Source organism: Equus asinus, chromosome 8 (genome assembly GCF_041296235.1).
Source record: "Equus asinus isolate D_3611 breed Donkey chromosome 8, EquAss-T2T_v2, whole genome shotgun sequence".
Classification (NCBI taxonomy): domain Eukaryota; kingdom Metazoa; phylum Chordata; class Mammalia; order Perissodactyla; family Equidae; genus Equus; species Equus asinus.
The window spans coordinates 84,432,771-84,451,973 of NC_091797.1; the positions used below are offsets into that span (position 1 = coordinate 84,432,771).

The 19,203-nt window shown below is 46.4% G+C and overlaps 1 protein-coding gene across 1 annotated transcript in view; it reads left to right on the forward strand.

Annotated features, from left to right (window-relative positions):
* The window catches only part of CCDC60 (coiled-coil domain containing 60), a 157,538-nt gene that overhangs the window by 119,806 nt on the left and 18,529 nt on the right, over positions 1-19,203 (forward strand). The window contains exons 5-7 of the mRNA XM_044775780.2: positions 2,753-2,860; positions 13,950-14,040; positions 18,475-18,709. Coding sequence (XP_044631715.1) covers positions 2,753-2,860; positions 13,950-14,040; positions 18,475-18,709 — 434 coding nt within the window. The remainder of the gene's footprint in view (positions 1-2,752; positions 2,861-13,949; positions 14,041-18,474; positions 18,710-19,203) is intronic.

A 19,203-nucleotide genomic window follows, 5' to 3' on the forward strand; every position in this document is an offset into this window, starting at 1 on the left:
GGAGGTGACATCTGAGCTGGGACCCAATCACCGAGAGGCAGAGGAGGAGGAGGAGAAAGAGGAATATGTGTCAGGAGCAGAGTATAGTACCAAGCACCACTCATCACCTCACCTTCACTCTGACAATTACCCCATCACACAGATGAGAAAATTGAAGCTCGGGGGAGTTAAGTCATTTGGCCAAGACCACCTAGCTAGTAAAGGGCAAAGTTATGATTTTAACCCAGGGAGTGCAGAGAGAGAGTGTGGTAAGCTTGGGCCACTGAGCGGACATTCAGCAGACTGCCAACGACAGCACAAGGATGAGCTGGGAGGCTGGAGGCTGGAGAGGTGGACGGGGTCTCGTGTGTGGCAGTGTGCTCATTTGCCCAGGCTGCCGTAACGGACTGGGGGCTTCCACAACAGCACTTTGTCGTCTCCCAGTTCTGGGGGCAGAAAGTCCAAGATCGAGGTGCCCACGGGGTTGGTTTCTTCTGAGGCCTCTCTCCTTGGCTTACAGACGGCCGTCTTCTTGCTGTGTCCTCACACGGCCTTTCGTCCATGCACGCGCAACCCTGGTGTCTCTCTGCATGTCTAAATTTCCTCCTCCTGTAAGGACACAGTCAGACCCCCAACAGCTTCATTTTAACATAATCACCTCTTGAAAGGCCCCATACCCAAATACAGTCTCATGCTGAGGCACTGGGGGTTAGGACTTCAACACACGAATTTGGCGGGGAGAGACACAATGCAGCCCATAAGAGATAGTTTAGGGAATTTGAAGATTTTAAGCAAGGGAGGGATAGAGTCAGGTTTGCGCCTGTTCTTGTTACCTGTAGAAATGAATCTGATGCTCACATGTCCCACGTCACTCTCGTGACCAAGCAGACTCCATCTCACCCCTTGACTCGCCCCTCCCTCCCCGCCCCCACCCCAAGCAACCCAAAGCCCAGGCCTGCAGGGGCTCTGAGTTGTGAACAGAGGAGGAGAGCATCTCCCCAGGCCTTTCACAGCATCCTGGGGTTATGGTGACAGTGCAGGGGGTGTCATGGCACAGGGACAGGGACAGGAACATGGCATAGCCAGCGGCTGCTCTTGGCAAAATGCTGGATGTGGCCCAGTGCCCAGAGCCACCAAATGCAGTTACCTCTAAGGACCAAGATGGTATTAAGGGGGAAGAGAGAGACAAGAACCAGAAGGGCTGTGGGCTTACAGGTCCTTTAAATGAGAATCGAGGGAATAGGTGCTTAGTGAATAATTTGTAGAAGGAAGGGGCTCCAGAGAAGGAAAAAGAGAGCTGCTGACTCTGATCTTCCTAAGACCTGGTGGACACGGCCACCACACTACATGGGGGCAGTTCTCCTTCAAGCTGAGGGACATGGACGCCTCTCCAGGGATTTCCCGGGATCCCCCTAGGTCAGCTCCACACTGGCGGCCCAGGCTGGGGCCCCACCTCTGAGGTGGTGCCTTCCAGGAAGCAGCAGGGTGGACCCCTTCCTGTCCGTGTGAGTATCAGGCCCAGGAGCCCTGGGGAGTATTGATCAGGATGCCGCTTCAGAGAAGAGCAATTACACAGGTTCGTAATGGAGGCAGCTCTCCCATTAGTGTAAGAGGAGAAATCATGTGGGGAGGGGGAGCTGGTCAGGACTCCACCTTGTTTCCAGGAAAAATGCAGGCAGCGCGTTAACCCTCTCCTGCCTTTGCTCTCGGGGTGACCGCTGTGTTGACTTCATCAGCATCTGGAACAATCAGCACTCAGGCTCGTGAAAGCGCAGTCTCCGGGGTTAAACAGACTCAGGTTCAAATCCTCACTAATCCAAGCAGTGTGACCTCAGACAACTCACTTTACCTCTCTGAGCCTCAGGTCTCTCACCTGTAAAGTCCCCTCTTTATAGGGTTGATGGGAGCATTAAAAAAGATATTCAGCTCCCAACTCTATCACCAACAAGCTGCGTGACCTTGAGCAAAGTGATTGCACCTCTCTGAGCCTCATTTTCTTCTTCTCTAAAACGTGGGTAATGATTCAGACCCCAGCAGGTTGCTGGGAGAATTAAATCATGTGTGTAAAGTGCCCTAGTCAATGCCTGACTAATTGTAATACAAGACGCCCCCCGCCCCAAATCAGCAAATATAGGTTAGACATATTTTTAAACAATGTTTTCGTTACGTTTTCAAATAATATGTTCAATGAGTTTTGCTTCAACATCCAGCTCCATTTGGGGACAAAGGATTTATGAATTTAAAGCATTGGTCCCAATTGTTAATCTGGGGGTGGGGGGGAGTATAATAAATACACTAGTTTCCCTGTGTCTCCTGACTCCTTCAGCACTCAGTGTATTTATTACGCTTTTATTGGATGAACAGTTGGATGCCTGTAGGATATTAATTTCCCTCAATCCTCTCATTTGCCTGAGTCAAGACCTCTAGCCATGGGACCCCATCATCATCATTCTCTCCTACATGCAAAAACTCCCCATCATTGGCATAGGGTCATCTCATGTCAAATCATGGCTCTGCCACCTGCCAGCCTAATGACCTGGCACAAGCTCCCTAACTCCTCAGATTCCTCATCTGTAAAATGGGGCCAACGAATCTCTCACGGGCCTGTTGCAAAGTTTTCGCAAGATGATGTATAGGAAATACTTCCACACGCCTGGAGCATGGCAACGGCTCTCCAGCTGGGAACCAGTACAACTCCTGTCTCTAATGCCATTGTTGTGAAGAATTTGGTTCTGATAGGATCCCACTATGCTCCCTCTCTCTGTCTTCACAGGGAACCCCTCTTCCGCCAGCTCTGTGCCCTCCACTGGCTCCTGGAGGCCTTGACTATTGACCACACCCACCATACCATGAAGCCTGTGATCACCTGCTGGAATCCAAAGTAGGTCTCAGCCCTTCAACCCGCCGTAACTAGCCACCGACTGGCCAGTTCGGGAGGGCCTCCTCCATGTGCTCACCTTCCTTCTGCTGTTTTGGGTGGGTGGGTTGCTTTAAGAGTTCTTCTAACTCCCAACAGGGGGTGTGCTGGGATCCAAAGAGGGGTGTGCTGCAGCCAGGGCCTACAGTCGTGAGAGCCGACTGTGTGCATCTCCTCCCAACATCTGATCCCAACTCCACAGTCAGTGACATCACATCGGTAGCTTGAAATCAATCAGCCACGGTGAGACTGGCCAGCTAGACCAACACACCACTGTGTCCACAGCTAGATTTCCCTCCAGCATCTTGGACCATGTCTCCCCAACACCATTCTTCGTTTGCTCCTCTTCCTTTTCCTCCTTCACCCCATTCCTTTAACCCTTCTCTGTCTTAGTTCTTGTTTTTCTCCTTTCTCTCAAGGTTTGTCTGTTTTAGTATATATTGTGACTATTTCTCCGCTTGCATGCAAGGGAATACTGAGTGTGCAGGTCCCTGGAGCAGCTGGGTTTGCTCAAGCCGAAGCTCTAGAACATGTTGTCTCAGCCAACAAAAGTGTTAGGTGTGTCCCCACCGGAGGGGAGGGCACATGCAAAAGCCTTGAGGCCACTGTTGCAGGAACTGCATTGCACACACAAGGCGGAACAAGAAACAAGGCAAGTAAGGCATTGGTTCCTTAAGGGGAGTCATGTTATCTGCAAGCATAGGGCAGAAAAGGTCAAGAACCCTGACTTGAAGAATTCCATTTGCTCTGTGAAAATCCCAGCCTGAGTCAAATCAAATGGTTCCCCTTCCCCTATAAATGGAAACTCCCCACTGCCACCCAATAAACCATCACCATCCTTTCAGAGCCCTCCCTGCCTCGAAAGTGAATTCCGTCGTCTTTCTCTCCCCAAATCCTGAATCTTAATTAACTCCTTCCTCCTGAGGACATTTGCCACCCCTCTCCCAAATTTGCCACCCCACCTCCCACCCTGATTCATCTCTGGCACCAGAGCCCAGAGAAACTAACCTCAAATGCAACCAGAAATATAAATTGTGCATCTATGGATAAACCGGTAAGTCCAATCGATTCCATGTTTTCGGTTGGGGTGAATTTAAAACTGTAGTCTTCTTTGATGCAGTTGTTCATAACCTTTATTTTTTTAAGCAGCAGCAATCTCTTTTTTTTTATGGAAATCCCAATAATGTAAAACTAAATTTTTCAAACTGGAGCTTCTATATGAAGCAGGAGGTTGGGTGGCCTGAGAAACCTGGGGCCCCTCCATGTCACTCCGATCCCCACCGAGGCACCCCACTTATTTCCAAAATATCTTTGTGGCTCACAGAACTTGTTTGAAAACCCACAGCCTTAAAACATTTCCCACGCATTATTTTTTTAAACAAAACTGCTCAAGTAGTAAATGAATACAATTTATTCCTACTAAAACTTTTCAGAAAATTCAGAAGTATATAAAGTATAAAGCCTTTATTCTCACCCACCCCCCAAATTCATTCCCTCCCGATAAAAACCTCTTTTAAAGGTCTGAGGCATGTCCTACCTCCTTCCAGACCTTTCTAAGGCCCTCCCTTTATAAATATATACAGATTTTTTTTTTTTACAGAAATGGGATCCTATTCTGTGTAGGGGAGGAGGACATTTCCTCTCCCCAAATGGGGGTTCGTCTAGCTGGAGAACGAATTAAATTCACATGAGACAGAATAGCAAGAGAAAACTAAACAAAGCTTTATGAGGAACCATGGCCCGGGGCCTTTCTTCCCGAAGGAAGAAAGGGCACCGAAGAAGTGGGGTGCACAGAGTGGTTATATAGCCCCAAACAGGGTGTTTCACATGTGATTGAAATGTCCCTCCCACAATAGTCACAAGATTGCCCTGTCAGCACAGCACTTGATGGACACAGCAGGTAATGGTCTGCTATCTCGGTGGGCGTAGCAGGAGGCAAGTCTATGTCTGGAGCTGGGCGGTCACAGGTGAGCGCAGCAGCAATCGGTTCCTAGCCTAAGGAAAGATGCTTAATCCTTAAGGAATGCCAAAGTTGGGAGGGGGAGGGAAGTCAGTTACAGGAGGTTACCAGACTAGCACAATAAAATGCAGGTTTTAAGTCCTTGCCTTTGGTATTGATTAAGAGTTTTTAGAGAGAAGGTCATCTCCTTTCTTCTTCCTGGTACAGAGAGGGAGGCACCTTTTACAGATAGAGATTTACCTTACAAATGTAAACGTGTCCTAAGGAAGGGCAAGTTCCATTCCTCAGAGCCTCCTTCCCTGTCCCAGTTTATCAAAAGCAATCAGCCTCAAATAATCCTGATGCCAAAGAGACATATCTTGGGGTGGCCAATTCCAGGTCCCCACATCTGCATATTATTTTCTGTGACTTTTTCCCCCTTTTGCAGTGTCTAGTGGATCTTTCCATGATGCTGCATACAAAGTTTCCACATTCTTTTAACACTTTTCACACTCTTTTAAGGAAATACTTGTAGCGTATTCTATGGTGTAGATGGACCGTACCTTAGAAACCATTTCTTTATTGATGGACTCTCAGGTTGTTCCCAAGTTTTTGCCATTTCAAATACAGTCATGCGTCACTTAATGACGAGGATATGTTCTGAGAAGTGTGTCGTTAGGCAATTGCATGTTGCTCAAACATCATAGAGTATACTGAAGGTGAACAAAATTTGCTACCCCAAAATGTGCGTCTCTAACGTGACGATTATTTTAGGCTGATTATTTTTAAGAAACAAAAGACTCAGAAAGTTTTTCTTGTTACCTCCCCCTTACCTGCCTAAAAGATTTTAAATTTAAAAACTTGTCTCAGGAAGGGAGCTATCACCTTAGCATCACATGAACTGGGTGGTAGACAAGGAGGAAACTAGAAAAGCCTGCTTGTTGGGCCCCCTCTGTGTTCTTCTGTTTCTGTGTGGCCAAGCAAACACTTGTTTTCCAAATGTTTGCTCTTTTCACCTACTTGTGAATTGCCTTCCTTCCCTTTGAAGTCCCTGACTGTCCCCACCCCCAACCTCTTCTTTTGTCTTTAGCGGAGGATGGTATTTAAGGTGAAGGCTTTGGCCATTTTGGTGAGTTACTGAGTTTTCCTGAGTTTCTCCCCCATATACATGTTATTAAATTTTTGTTCGTTTTTCTCCTGTTAATGTGTCTCAGGTCAATTTAATTCTTAGATCAGCCAGAAGAACCTAGAAGTATAGAGGAAAACGTCTTCTTCCCCTACAGTAGCTACACAAACCTAGATGGCACAGCCTACTACACAGCTAGGCTCTATGGTACTAATCTTATGGGACCATCCTCGTATATGTGGCCTGTCGGTGACTGAAATGTTCTTATGCAGAGCATGACTGTAGTACTGCACGAAACACCCTTGTCCATCCATTTTGTGCCTGGTTGAAAATATTTCTGTTACCATTTCCGAGAAATGGAATTTCTGGGTCAGAGCAACATCTAATTTTTTTCACAGTCAATTGCTCAGATTTTAAGAAAAAGGCCCCTGAGCCAATGGACTTCTAATAGCATTTCATCTCCCTGAGCAAGCTACCAGCAGCAACATCTTGCCTCTGACCTTTGGGTACTTGTTCTCCCAAACCGAGGCAAGAACATAATGTGGAATTTGGATTGAGAAGACAAAGAGGACCATCTTTATTTCCTTTGCTTGGTTTTAGGAATAGGCCCAGAATGTGACCAAAAATTGTTACCTGCAGTAAAAAGAGACATAGCGGTCACATGGAGAATAGCGGATGTTCTTACTAAGACTTCTCAAGACAGAATCCCATCCAGGATCTGAGGATGCCCAGCTCTGTAAGAGCAGATCCTGAACCAGAACCTCAGCCTGTTCTGACAGAAAAAAGCGGTCCAGGAGAGAGTCCCACGGGAAGTCAGTCTTTGTTGGGTTTTTTTCTTCTCCAGGAAACCATCTGCTCCTGATGGTGGTTTTAGTGTGGGATCAGTGGTATGCTGGTAAATATTTAATAACCAGTTCTCCAGGTGGGATAACCCGTGATTTGCAGCAACGCTGATTTCTATGGTGTGAATACTCCCACCCTGGCTGATTTCAGGCTTATCAACATGATGTCACTGAACTTGGAGTTGGGAAGAGAAGTGTAAATTCAGTTCTTGCAAGCCAGCGTGAGCCAACTCTAGCACACCACTGTTCGGGATAGACAAAAAAAATTTTATGAATCTGTGGGGTGGGGTGGGTAACAGTTTTAAGTACCCTAGAAAGTATCAGAAAGCATCTTTTTAGTTAGCAAGAAAGGAAAAGGATGCCTTCTCATTAATCCTTAATCCCTATTTATGTTGTTTCACCCTTGGGCCATGATGTGAATTTCCCCAAATCTTCAAACGCACTTTTTAAAGCACAGAGGAATTAAAGGGATTAAGAGTGAGGGCTTTGGCACCTGATGGATCTGGAGAAGTCCAGGCCTCTCCACTCAACAGCTATTTGACCTTGGGCAAAGTCACTTGACATCTCTGGGCCTGTTTCTTCATCTATCAAATGGGTTCCTGCCTCAGAAGAGATGTTGTAAGGATTAAGCAAGATAAAGTATGTAGAGCATTTAGCTTAATGTCCGAGAACACAATAAGTGCTCACTAAATGATAGCTATTCAAGATTGAAATCCCTATTTTAAAGAACAGTTAGCTCCATGACTATCAACGCCATTGAGACATAAGGCTAGGAAAGAAGTAAACTTCTGAGCAGAATTTTGCCAACAGATGAGATCCCTGTTCACTGGATGAATGGAGAAACATACAAACACACAGAAAAAAAGGCTACACAAGGTCAACCAAAATCTGGTTGCAAAGATAAACAATCCAGGGAATGACCCCAAGAGGGAAATACCAAATCTTCCATTCTTCTAACTATGGTGTTCTGAGTTTCCACCATCAAGCAGCCAGGATCTCTTGTTATTAAAGCAGTGGAGCCTTGACACCTACCATGCATTTTCCAAAAGGAAGCATCCATCCCTGAGGACCTGTATATCCCAGAGGTTTCTTTTCTTCTAGGCATAATGGCGTTTATAAGTCCAATTCGGCCCTATGTGGATTTTATAGCAAGAAAGCGGGGTGGTCCAATGCCTCGATGTGGGCTTTCTACAGGCAGCAAAACTTCGCTAACTGGCAGCTGCTGTACTACAAGCGGAAGATGAGCTTTGTTAGTTGCAGAAAGATCCCTATTTGGATGGATTGGTGGATGACGGGGTGAACGGAAGAATGACAGATTTTAGGATGTCACTGTGAATTGCATCTGAGTCTCTGCTTTATTTAGAAAAAAAAGCCCTTCCCAATTTCATCATGTGCCAATTCAAACACATTATCATTTCCCAGCATCCTCATTAATTTTACTGCTAGCAGGAGAGTCTATTTCAATTGACAAGATGATCGGGTCCAAAATGGAGTGGAAACTGAGCCTTCAATAATGAATGTGCTAATTACCCTTCTCTGAGAGATGCAAACCTCTATACAGGCAAAGCAAGACTTGCTTTATATGTACAGACTCATAAGTCTTTATCCAAACCTTTGGGACCAACTGTGTTTCAGAATTCTGATTTTTTTCTTTTTTGGCGTTTTAGAAAGAAAATATGGAGCATATATACAGAACATCACACTCTTCAAGGGGACTGGGGCAGCACCCTATCATCAAACACTATATTTCTAGAAAAAAATGAATGAATATTTACACTAAGTGCACAATCAAGGTAAATGATGGTCACCAATAGCTTCCCATCACTCAGGTCATGTTTTGCTGCTAAAGAAGTTATAAAAATTTTTTTGGTTCTCAAGACCCTTTGGATTTGGGAATTGGATAAGGGGTTGTGAACTGTGTTGGGATTATTCTAATTTGAGACTAAATTTCCAGGAACTGACTAGAAATGAGTGGACCTTGACAGAGAAGCAGACGGGACCAGATGTGAGCAAGCACTACAAGTCCTAGTGCCACCTCTCCCCAATTCCACTCACCCCAAGCCCACTGCCGTCTTCCCTTGTTGCAGTGGGAAAGAACAGGGCAGACCCCAGGCCAAAGAGGGGAGTGAAGAGTTCCCTTCCAGGCAGGGTGCAGCACACATGCCTGGGGTGAAGGTGGGAGGAGTTGTTCCAAAGCCTTGAGTCTCCACAGTCATGCGCTCTCCTCTGGAGCTACAGGAGCAGCACAGTCATCTGTGTCTTATTGCCTCAGGCTGTCCCCGGGAGACACCATTGGACCCACTCTTAACGGGGGAGTCCAGGCAGGTGAAATCTTGACTTTCATTAAGAGAGTCCAGACACTCAAGGGCTGAGCTGCCCAAGCACAGAGAACCCACTCCTCACTTAGAAAAACATACGTGGCTAAAAGGCAACCACGCTTTGATGTTTCAAATAGGACACGGGCACCGAAACCCAACTACCATGTCGTAGTGAAAATAGCTGGCATTCCAGTGCTTTCTATGGCAAGCACTGCTCTGGGTATGTTACCTCCTTTGAGCCTCATTCTGACTTACAGATGAGGAAACTGAGGCACAGAGAATTGCTCAAAGTGGCACAGCCAGTAAAAGCTAAGTCAGGATTTGGACCCGGGCAGCCCAGCTGGAAAAGCACGTGCCCTTAACGATGAAACGATCGTCTCCTCTGTTTCAAGCTAAAGCCCAAAAGTCTTCAATTAATTTAGGGAACAATCTGATGTCAAAAAGAAGACTAATTCAACAAAGTAATATTTGCCAGGGGACGCCAGGATACAGAAGGGACCCCAACTTGCCAAGATAATGATATATAAATACATAATTTTCTTTTTAAAAAATAACAAAAAGGCCATTCTATGTTTATTGCTTTGCAACTAAATTTTTGTTATTTAACTTGATTTATGGAGAGCACCTCTCCATGTCAGAACCTCTTTTGATGACTGTGGAGTTTATCAACATATTTAACCAATTCCCCCAAAGACCTTTAGGTCTTTGCCAGATTGTCGCTCTTGTGAAAAAAAATGCAGCATCGTTCTGAATAATGCACGTAATAGCAATTATCATATTTAAGTTGTTTTCCCCTTGTCATGTGCTCCCCCCTGCCCCGGAAAGTCTCATTTTTCTCAAGCCTGCTTTTTTCAGGCATTACAGGGGATATGGTGGTGAAGAAAACAGACGAAATTCCTGCTCTCTGGAGCTTCTGTCCTGGGGACATGGCGGGAGCAACAGATAATACACATGTGATAATCAAGATACTTTGAGATAGCACTAAGCGTCATGAAGACATTGATAGGATGATGTGATAGTGACAGAGTAGGGAGTGGCTTTTAAATTGGGTCATCCAGGAAAGACTCACTCAGAAGGCGACATTTGAGTGAAGTCTCTGATTTCGCCTGCTCTCCTCTCTGCACTGATTTAATTGCCTCATTTCTCCACTCCTGCACTCAAATGGACATCTCTACAGGAGTGGGAGAACGCGGCAGGAGCACCTGTCACTCAGGAGGCAGGACGGGGCGACCCCGGGAGATCCTGAGAGCTTTGATCTCTATCCGCCCCCTGGTGCAAAATCACCAGTTACCTCTGTTCTTCATCTTGATCATGGACGCCTGGACACGTCCTAAGCCAGCTTACAGACTGTAAAAACAGCTGAGAAGCAAGTGTTTTATCCCAAATGAGGGTTCAGGAAAAGAGTGAAGTATCTGCAAAAATTGCTCTGGTCACCACTGTGGGTAGACGTCTTCAAGTGACCGCTAGGAGCAAAATATGCTTGGCAGGTACAATTAAAAGAGATGAGACAGCGCTCAACACCCTCTTCCCTTGATTTCTAGGAAATAGCATCCCCCAGAAGGCTTCAGGAGGAGGAAATTATGGTCCAAAAATTATAGCTTTGGGCCCACCTATCTGCCCTAGAGCCTCATCTCCCACCATGAGCCAGCCCCTCCTGCAAGCCACACGAGGAGCTCTGTTGAAAAAGGCATACAAGCCACCCGCCAAGCCCTTAGCAAGCCCCACTTCATTTCATCTTCACAGCGATCCTCTGACATAGCTCCTATCATTCCCCCAGTTTACAGATGAGGACACCGAGGCTCAAAGAGGCTAAACGACTTACACAAACTCTCACATTTAGGAAGTGGCGGGGCAGGCGGAGGACTCAGCCGGTCTGCCTGATTCTTAGACCCACAGTTAACTACCAAGATACTCCACTTTCCTGGTTCGGATGCTCAGAGAGACTTGCCGGAGGTCACACAGTCAGTCAGTGTCAGGGACATCCATTAGGTAAGCTAAATTAAGCTGCCGGAAGGAACAACCCCCAAACCTCAACGTCTGAATGCAACACAGGTTCATTTCTTGCTCACCCTCTCTGTCATCAACATGGGGCTCTGCTCACTATAGTCACTCGGGGACCCTGACTGAGAGGCGCCCCATCTCAACACAAGCTTCCACCATCAACACAGCAGAAAAGGGAACCTGACTTGAGGACCGGGTTGTAAAGTGTCCCCTGGCGTGCCATTGTCACTTTTGCTTGTGTATTTTTGAACACCTGACTTCAAGGAGCCGGGAGGACCAGGGACTCTGGTGAACAGCACTAACGACTACCCCGCCAGGCGGGGGGAAGGAGCGCCAACTTGCCATGCTTTTCTCGGACAAGGTGTGTCGTCAGCCCACTGTGGACCACGAAGCCCAGGTTGTTTGTTTCTTTTCCTCCCCCTATTGATCTTCCTTTTTGGTTTATTCGCCACTGAAAATGAAACATCAGAGAGACTGATTCTGTCTAACCGGGCCCTTTCTTTATCAGTGGCTTCACCAGAGCAAGGCCGCACGGCTTTTTAGGGTCCCTGGGAAGCCCGCTGCGGTTTTAGCCCATTTAGCCTGCTGCCTGAAAGTCGCAATAGATTTCAGGTCGTCTTGGAAGTCGATGTTGGCAGAAAACCTCCATCTTCCCGATCGGGCCTGAATATTTAAGACTTTGAAAGCCAGGCTGGGACCAGATTTAATTTCAAAAGGGGAAGGGGGGCTGCTTGAACTTCAAGAAGAAGGCTGGAGGCACAGCGCGGGCTGCGTTAGCAGAGGAGACAAGCTAAAAAGCCCTGTGGTCTTGAAAGAAACGCTCCAAAGTGAAATGCTAAGGCTTCCAGCTGGTGAGCCTTAAATCAGACTTCAAAAGCACCGCCAGTTTAAATATTGTTTATAGGACTGAAGTGTGGCTGCTCCTTCCTCTGGCTGGATTTTAAATATTCCCTAATTTGATTACTCCAGGGAGAGGCAGGCAGAACTAACGTTAAATGAGCTTAACTGTTAATTATTCGGAGGGCTTTTTATGGTGTAATCAAACATAAAGTCTTACAAAAAGCTTGGAGGCACATTCTCACCCCGCCCTCCCCAGCCCCACTTCCTCCACCTTAGCGGCTGGGTGGATTTCTCGTGTTGCGGCTGGGAGCCGGGAGATGTTCGATGTTCGGCAAGGTCCTGCCAGTGAAGAGCGCACACACCCTGCCCCCGACCTGGGCTGGTGAAAGCCTTTGATTCTGTCATTCAGACGCCCATGACATAAGAAGCCAGTCTTACGTAGTTTATCTTGATCACCTTTTGTCTCCTATATCTGAGCACTGATTCCCGCTACCAGCACTCAGCAGCCCCTGATAAGTCTAGAACACTGTCAATGGCTCCCGCATCAAACTGGTCTCCATCTTTTACCCTCACTGGTCTCCATCTTTTACCCTCAAGGCCCTGCTCTATGCTAGGTGACAGCCAGCCAAATGTTGGATCCTGGCCATCTAAAATCCTTTCTGCAGAGAAAAAGGGGATAAAGAGAGAGATGGATGGATGGACGATGGAAAGAGAGATCAATAGATCAATCAATCAATAGACAGATAGATAGGTAGGGGTAGTTGACAGAGCACACAACGAGTCTTCCTGTCTTATCAACAGGGACCCACCACCCCATAGCCACAAGCCCAGAATCTAAAAGGCTCTGAAAACCCAGTTTTTCCATAACTCTTTTGGCAGCAAAATATGACATGAGCCAAACCGATTTGGTGGCAAAACTTGACTTGAAGCTATTTATAATCTTTATTTATCCCACCTAGTATAAATATTCATACATACTGTTGTAGAAATATTAATGTGTCTGATTACAGGATGCTGTCCCAGACCCCAGTGGAGGGGTTATGTTAATCTATGGTATACGCAGCGTATGGCCTTTCCAAAATGCCAAAATCCTGAATTTGGCAACACATCTGGTCCCACAAGTTTCAGATAAGGGATTATGGGTATGTCACCAACAGAGCCTACCGGGGCTTCATTCTCATACCCAGACAGTTCCCAACCCACGAGGGGAGGATCTGGGTTTTGTGGGACCTGAAGTTTAATTGGGGGGAGGAGGTGCTTTAAGAAAAAGAATACAAAATTACAGTACAAAATTAGGTAGAGGGCCCTGGAGGGACCCATGCAAGTGAGGGTCCTTAGATTCACTGTAAATATGCATCTGGATAGGTGACTTAAGCCCTCTGAGTTTGTTTTCTCATCCGTAAAATGGGATGATAATAATTATATCACAAGGTTTTGTTGAGATGATTCCGTGAGAATGCACAGAAACATCTTGCACATCGGATGGACTTTTGCTCAATAAACTCCAAACCAATGATTTTCACTGTGCAACTCACCCCACAAGCTCCCTCCAACATCACCAAGCAATATTCTTTCTGTGTTCCTCAGAAGTGCCCCTGATGGTGGGACCCTTAGGCACCAGAGCAGACTGAGAGTCAGAAATGAACACGCTTTTCAATTCACCCTCGGGAGTAACCACAGACCCGCCATGGAGTCTGTGAGAGGACCTGAGTCCAAGATGCAAATAGATGCAGAATGCATGCAAATATAGTCCACCTCCCTCAGCGCCGACCCAGGAAGTGGTGGTCTCTCCTCAGCTCGATTTTCACTCACAAGACCCTGCCCTGGAGCCCTGTCCCTCCCACCGCTTCACAGAGTACAGGGTGGGGGAAGAAAAGCATGAGATACCAGCTGCCATCCGCCCTCTATTTATTGCATTTCTTAAAAAGAACTTGTAATAAACCAAGGCTCTGGAGATGGAAAACTCATTAAGCTGTTTCTCACTCAGGGACCCAGGTGGAAGCAAGAACACGATTAGGAAAATCACTAAGGACAAGTCCATGGGACAGAGGTGGGAGCACTTTGTCACAGCACCAAAGGTAACCATCAGCGCACGTTTCTACCCCTTGGCTACCAGCCCCAAACTTGTGTCGCAGGCGTTTTCTGCCAGTCTTTTCTCTGATAAGACTTTTTTTTTTCCTAGTTGGTTTTCTGAGTGAAAGGAAGTCAGAACCACATGCTGTTTTTGTGAATTTTAATTAAAATGATTATCTGGGGATTATAGGAGAAATGACATTTGGCTGGACACCACTTCACGGAGAAGGGAAGGAGCAGCTGAGGAGCCGCTTAACAAGATGTCACCAGAAGGAAATGGGCTCGCCTCACTCTGTGTCATTAATCAATAATAGTCATTCTCTCTCTTTCTCTTTTTTCTTTTTAACCCAGTTAGAAAATAAGAAGTGAGTGGTTCGACAGACAGGGTTTCCCACAAACTAGGACCTGTGTTTATTATTAAGAGAACATCAAGAGGTCTATTCTTTTCACTCCAAACCTCAAATCTCCCAAATTCATCCACTCAACAAACAAGAACCATAACAGTAATAATGGCAGGAGATGACACTTAAATAGCTAAAGGTAATTGAGAGAGCACATGACTAGAGTGGTTGCTGAAGCTGCGCCCTTACCCACAAAATGGACGTAATGCTGGTTGCTGCCTACCTCACACCATTAGGAAAGAACCCCAGGAAACAATATGCAAACTCATTTTGAAAATGTTAAAATGCTGAGCGTGATTGTGGTCATATAAATTTTGGAAGCCACTTTTTAGCATAACTGCAATGGGCCAGGTTCTGTGCTAAGGAAGCTCCTTGGGTGTATTAGCCTGTTCTATCCTCTTAATAACCCCATGGGACACCAGTCTCATCTCTAGGTGGGAGAGCAGGAAGTTGGAGCTCAGAGAGGCTAAGTGATCTGCATGAGGTCACACAGCTGGATAATAGCAGAGCCAAGAGTTAATCCTGGGTCTGCTTATTAAATACTCGGCTCTTCAAACGCATGTTCTCCATGGTATCATGCTTATAATTGCTGCTCATGAAGAGTTTCACATTTTCTTGCTCCTTCATCAGAGTGCTCCCGGATTTGAGAAGTAGAGCCTTTGTTTTTATCACACAGAGTTGCTATGGAGATGTCGTGGGCGTCCATCTCAAGCGATGCACAGAGGAAAGCAGGGGGAGCCATGAACCTTGAAAAGATGTCCTTCAGGAACAGTCCCACCTAAAACTGGAGGAGACAGTGAATCACCACAAAATCTAATTCCCCAGGGAAGTTTGGGGGTGAAACTCTGAGCTGCAGCACGGTCCACTCTGACGGTGGGGGAGCACTAAATTAGGAGTCAGGAGACCTGGCTCAGTCACTGTGACACCATTCACTGTGTGGGGTTGAGCAAGTCCTTTCCTCACTCCTGACCTCAGTTTCTCCACCTGTAAAATGAGGACTTTGAAAGAGAGACTGTGATCAACTCCCATAGCCACTGATATTTTTCTGTATGTGTTGAGCTTGTCAGTGCCAATGCAGATCGTAAGAACCAGGCAAGCTGTGTAAATGAACAAATCAGCCTGGGTGCAATGCAATAGGCAGTGGTGAGGGCTGCGGCAGATAGGAGTACCCCCACACAGCTAAAGTGAGGAAACCCTGCTCAGCTCCAGTTCACTTTGCCCCGTGGGGTGGGAGACTGGGGCTTATCATTTTCAAGAGAGACCAATAACCTAGGTTTTTATATAAAAATCTCCCCAATTTGTAAAGTTCTGGGCAGCTAAACATGTCTCCCTCCCCCTGGGCCACCAGTTTGAAACACTTGCTTCTGAAAAAAGTATAAGGAATCATTCAGAGAAATCTTTTCCTTTGTTGCCGAGAAGCAGTCCCTCTGAGCTGGAACACAGCAGCTGGTTAACACCGCCCCTGCGTGAAATGTAAAAAATAGGAAAGAAGCATTTGGGGATTTAAGTCAATTCAGAGAGTCAGTTCAATAAAGGGGAAGCAAGATGCTGAAACTGCCTGTCACATCCTCCCCCCACGTTTTATTTTTCTGCCACTCTCAATTAATCAGAAGTGTCACCTCTTCACTTTGGATTTCCTGGCTGAGGTTATTAATTGAATTTTAATTAATGGCAACTTTAGGAGCACAAGTTGAAATCCTAGCACAAGGAGGACGCACACAGAACTCTGGATGTGGACAATTCTCCAGAGGTCACTCCAGTCCATCCTCTTTGTTTTATAGATGAGGAAACTGAGGCAGGGCAGTGACTTGCTCAAGGCTCCCCTGAGGTCCCCTGGCTCCCAGTCCATGCTCATTACAAGACTCCAGGCTGCCCCACCTCACGCAATCTGTCCAGCCTCCAAAAGGGACACTGATCTGAAGAGCTGGTTTCCAGAGTCAGGAATTCATGTTGTGCGAGATGAAACAAGAAGAGGCAACTTCCACATATATTATCCCTGAGCTCTGACATCCTCTCTCTCCAGGGTGGCAGGGAGTAGGCGGGCTTCCTGTGAAAGCTCTTGACCAGCTGCAATGTCAGGACAAAGGGGTCACTGCATCAAGCTCTTAATTTATCAAGGGAGAGAACATGCCAACTTTTGGTATTTGCTTTTCCTTTGTCACAGTCATTTTGTAACCCGTATGACCCCTAGGAGATCTGGGCAAACCCAGTTCAAACTCCAGTTCCCTAGTCTGTCACATCCTGAAGCATTCCATCATTTAGGTAGAATTTCAATGAAGATTTTGTTGGGGAGGGGGCTGCCACAGGGAGAGACCACATCTTAAGCCCCACAGCTTTCCCCGTATCTGGTCTTCCCCCTTCCCCCACCTTCTTCTTCCCCTCTGCAGCCAAGAAATCCCTCCCCTCTTCCAGAGCAGGGAAGTTCCACCCACACTTAGGACCCCCGGTGGTAGCCAATCAAAAAATTACTTCTGATCACTCCCAGTGGATTCCTTGGGATGAATCCTGCTAGAGAGAATTCTCTCCACTCAGCTATTTATTAAATGTTGGGTGATCGTCAGTGCTGCCTCTTCTCCTTATCTTCTTTCCCAGGGTATCAAACACTACGAGTTCCATCAAAGGAAGACCTTGGTCTGCCCTGCAAGAGCTTTCATTTTAAGTGTTCTCAAATGAAATTATTTCTATTAATTGAGCATAAACTATAGCCCAGGCCCATATTGAGCTCTTTTTCTGGAGCATCTGAGGGCCTATTCTTCCCCACTGTAAAAATCCAGTATTTTGGAGGTCATAAAGAACCATCAGCATGAGATCAAGTGCATTTTCAATGCCACTCAAAAAGGCACGGCTTAAAGTATTGTGTGTGTGTGTGTGTGTGTGTAAGGAAGATTGTCACTGAGCTAGCATCTGCACTGATCTTCCTCTATTTTATTATGGGATGCCACCACGGCATGAGTTGATGAGCAGCACCAGGTCCATGCCCAGGATCTGAACCTGCGAACCCTGGGTCACTGAAGTGGGGCACGCGAACGTAGCCAATACACCACTGGCTGGCCCCTGCTTAAAGCATGATTCGGCAAGGCATAATAATTAGCCTTGGGGTTAGCCTGACCTGGATTTAAGTCCTGGCTCTGCCACTTGCTAGATGTGCGATCTTGGGCAAGTTAGGAAGCCTCTCTAAGACTCGGATGATGAGTTAAGTGAGGACATGACCTTGCACAGCACATTCTGAAGTGACTCCAATCATGCAAGAAGGTTCACACACACATGCCTGACTCCTTTCCTTCCCAAAATTCACATTCCCCTCACAGAACTTCCCCTACCTACCCTTTAGTTACCTCCTAGGGCTTGTCATCCAGACCTTCCCACCCACCACAGCCGTGGCTCCTTCCGCCCTAGGAGTGCCACCCCATCAGACAAATCTGCTTCCCCCCATTCCACCTCCTAAATGTCAGGCCTAGAATTTCCTCCATCTTGTGTTCTTCAGAAAACCCCCAGTGACACAAATCTTCACTCTTTGAGGCCTAGGAGTCAAATGGGTGAACAAGAAGTTGATACGTGCCATTTGAGGTCAAAACCAAGATATAGCTAAAGAAATGAGACCCAGCCTCCCACAGTTTAAAAATCAACTCTGATGGTTATTACAAAAGAAAAGTCAAAAACAGTCCTGGTCCATGGCAACGTCATTGGAATGTGTGTTTGGCTTCCTGGGGTGACTGCTTGGGCAAACATGGCGCTCGCTGAAGAGAGCAAGTCCCATCACATTTGCTCCAAATAATACACATTTTTAACTTACCTCAATTTGTGACAGAAGGACACTCTAGACCCAGGATCTCTCATGACGTTGGAAAGAGCCAAAGGAATTCACATTCAGAGCCAGGTTTTCACTTTTTTCTTTCCTGCTTTCCTTCCTTCCTTCCTTCCTTCTCTCTCTCCCTTCCTCCCTCCTTCCTTCCTTTCTTTCCACCCTCCTTTCTCCTTCTCTCCTTCCTTTCTTTTCTTCCTTCTTTCTGAAATCCCTGTCCTCTTTCTTTCCTTCAGACCAAGAAATTCAAAATTCCCGGACTACGTCCCACTGCCCGCAAACCGAGCCGGCGAGGCTCCACACTCAGTCTGTCTCGGACCAGCGGGGGGTCGTCCCCCCAGAGCAGCATGGTCTCTGTGAACCCCGGCTCAGATGAGCCCCCGAGTGTGACCACCCAGGCCACGTGCAGCAAGGACGTTGAGGACAATGAATCATCTTCAACCAAGCAGGAGGAAGAACCTCTCCATATCAGTAAGTCCTACCTGCGACCTGATCAGTCTGCCTTGAAGCTAGACATCAAGAACCCCTCCTGCTCCCCCTCTGCCCCCACTCAATTAAAGGAGACACAGGGGTCCCCTAGCCCTGTTCAATTTCCTGGGATCCATTTGCTTTCCCCCAGGGGAGATCAGAAATAGACTCCATATCATGGGTTACCCCAAGCCATTTCCCCTTGGGAGACCCCCCCAGAGGTCATCAATTGCTCTCTTTAAAATTCTAACAATATATTTTGGTTAGCCCAATTTATAGAAAATATTGTCATTTTAACATGTAATCAATATAAAAAATGATTCATAAGATATTTTACATTTTTTTCATACTATGCTTTTGAAATTTGATGTCTACCTTTTTAATAGATTTAGTGAGATAATTTGCATACCATAAAATTCACTCATTTTTAAGTGTACTATTCAATGATTTTTAGTAAATTTACATAGTTGCGTAGATATCACCACAATCTAACCTTA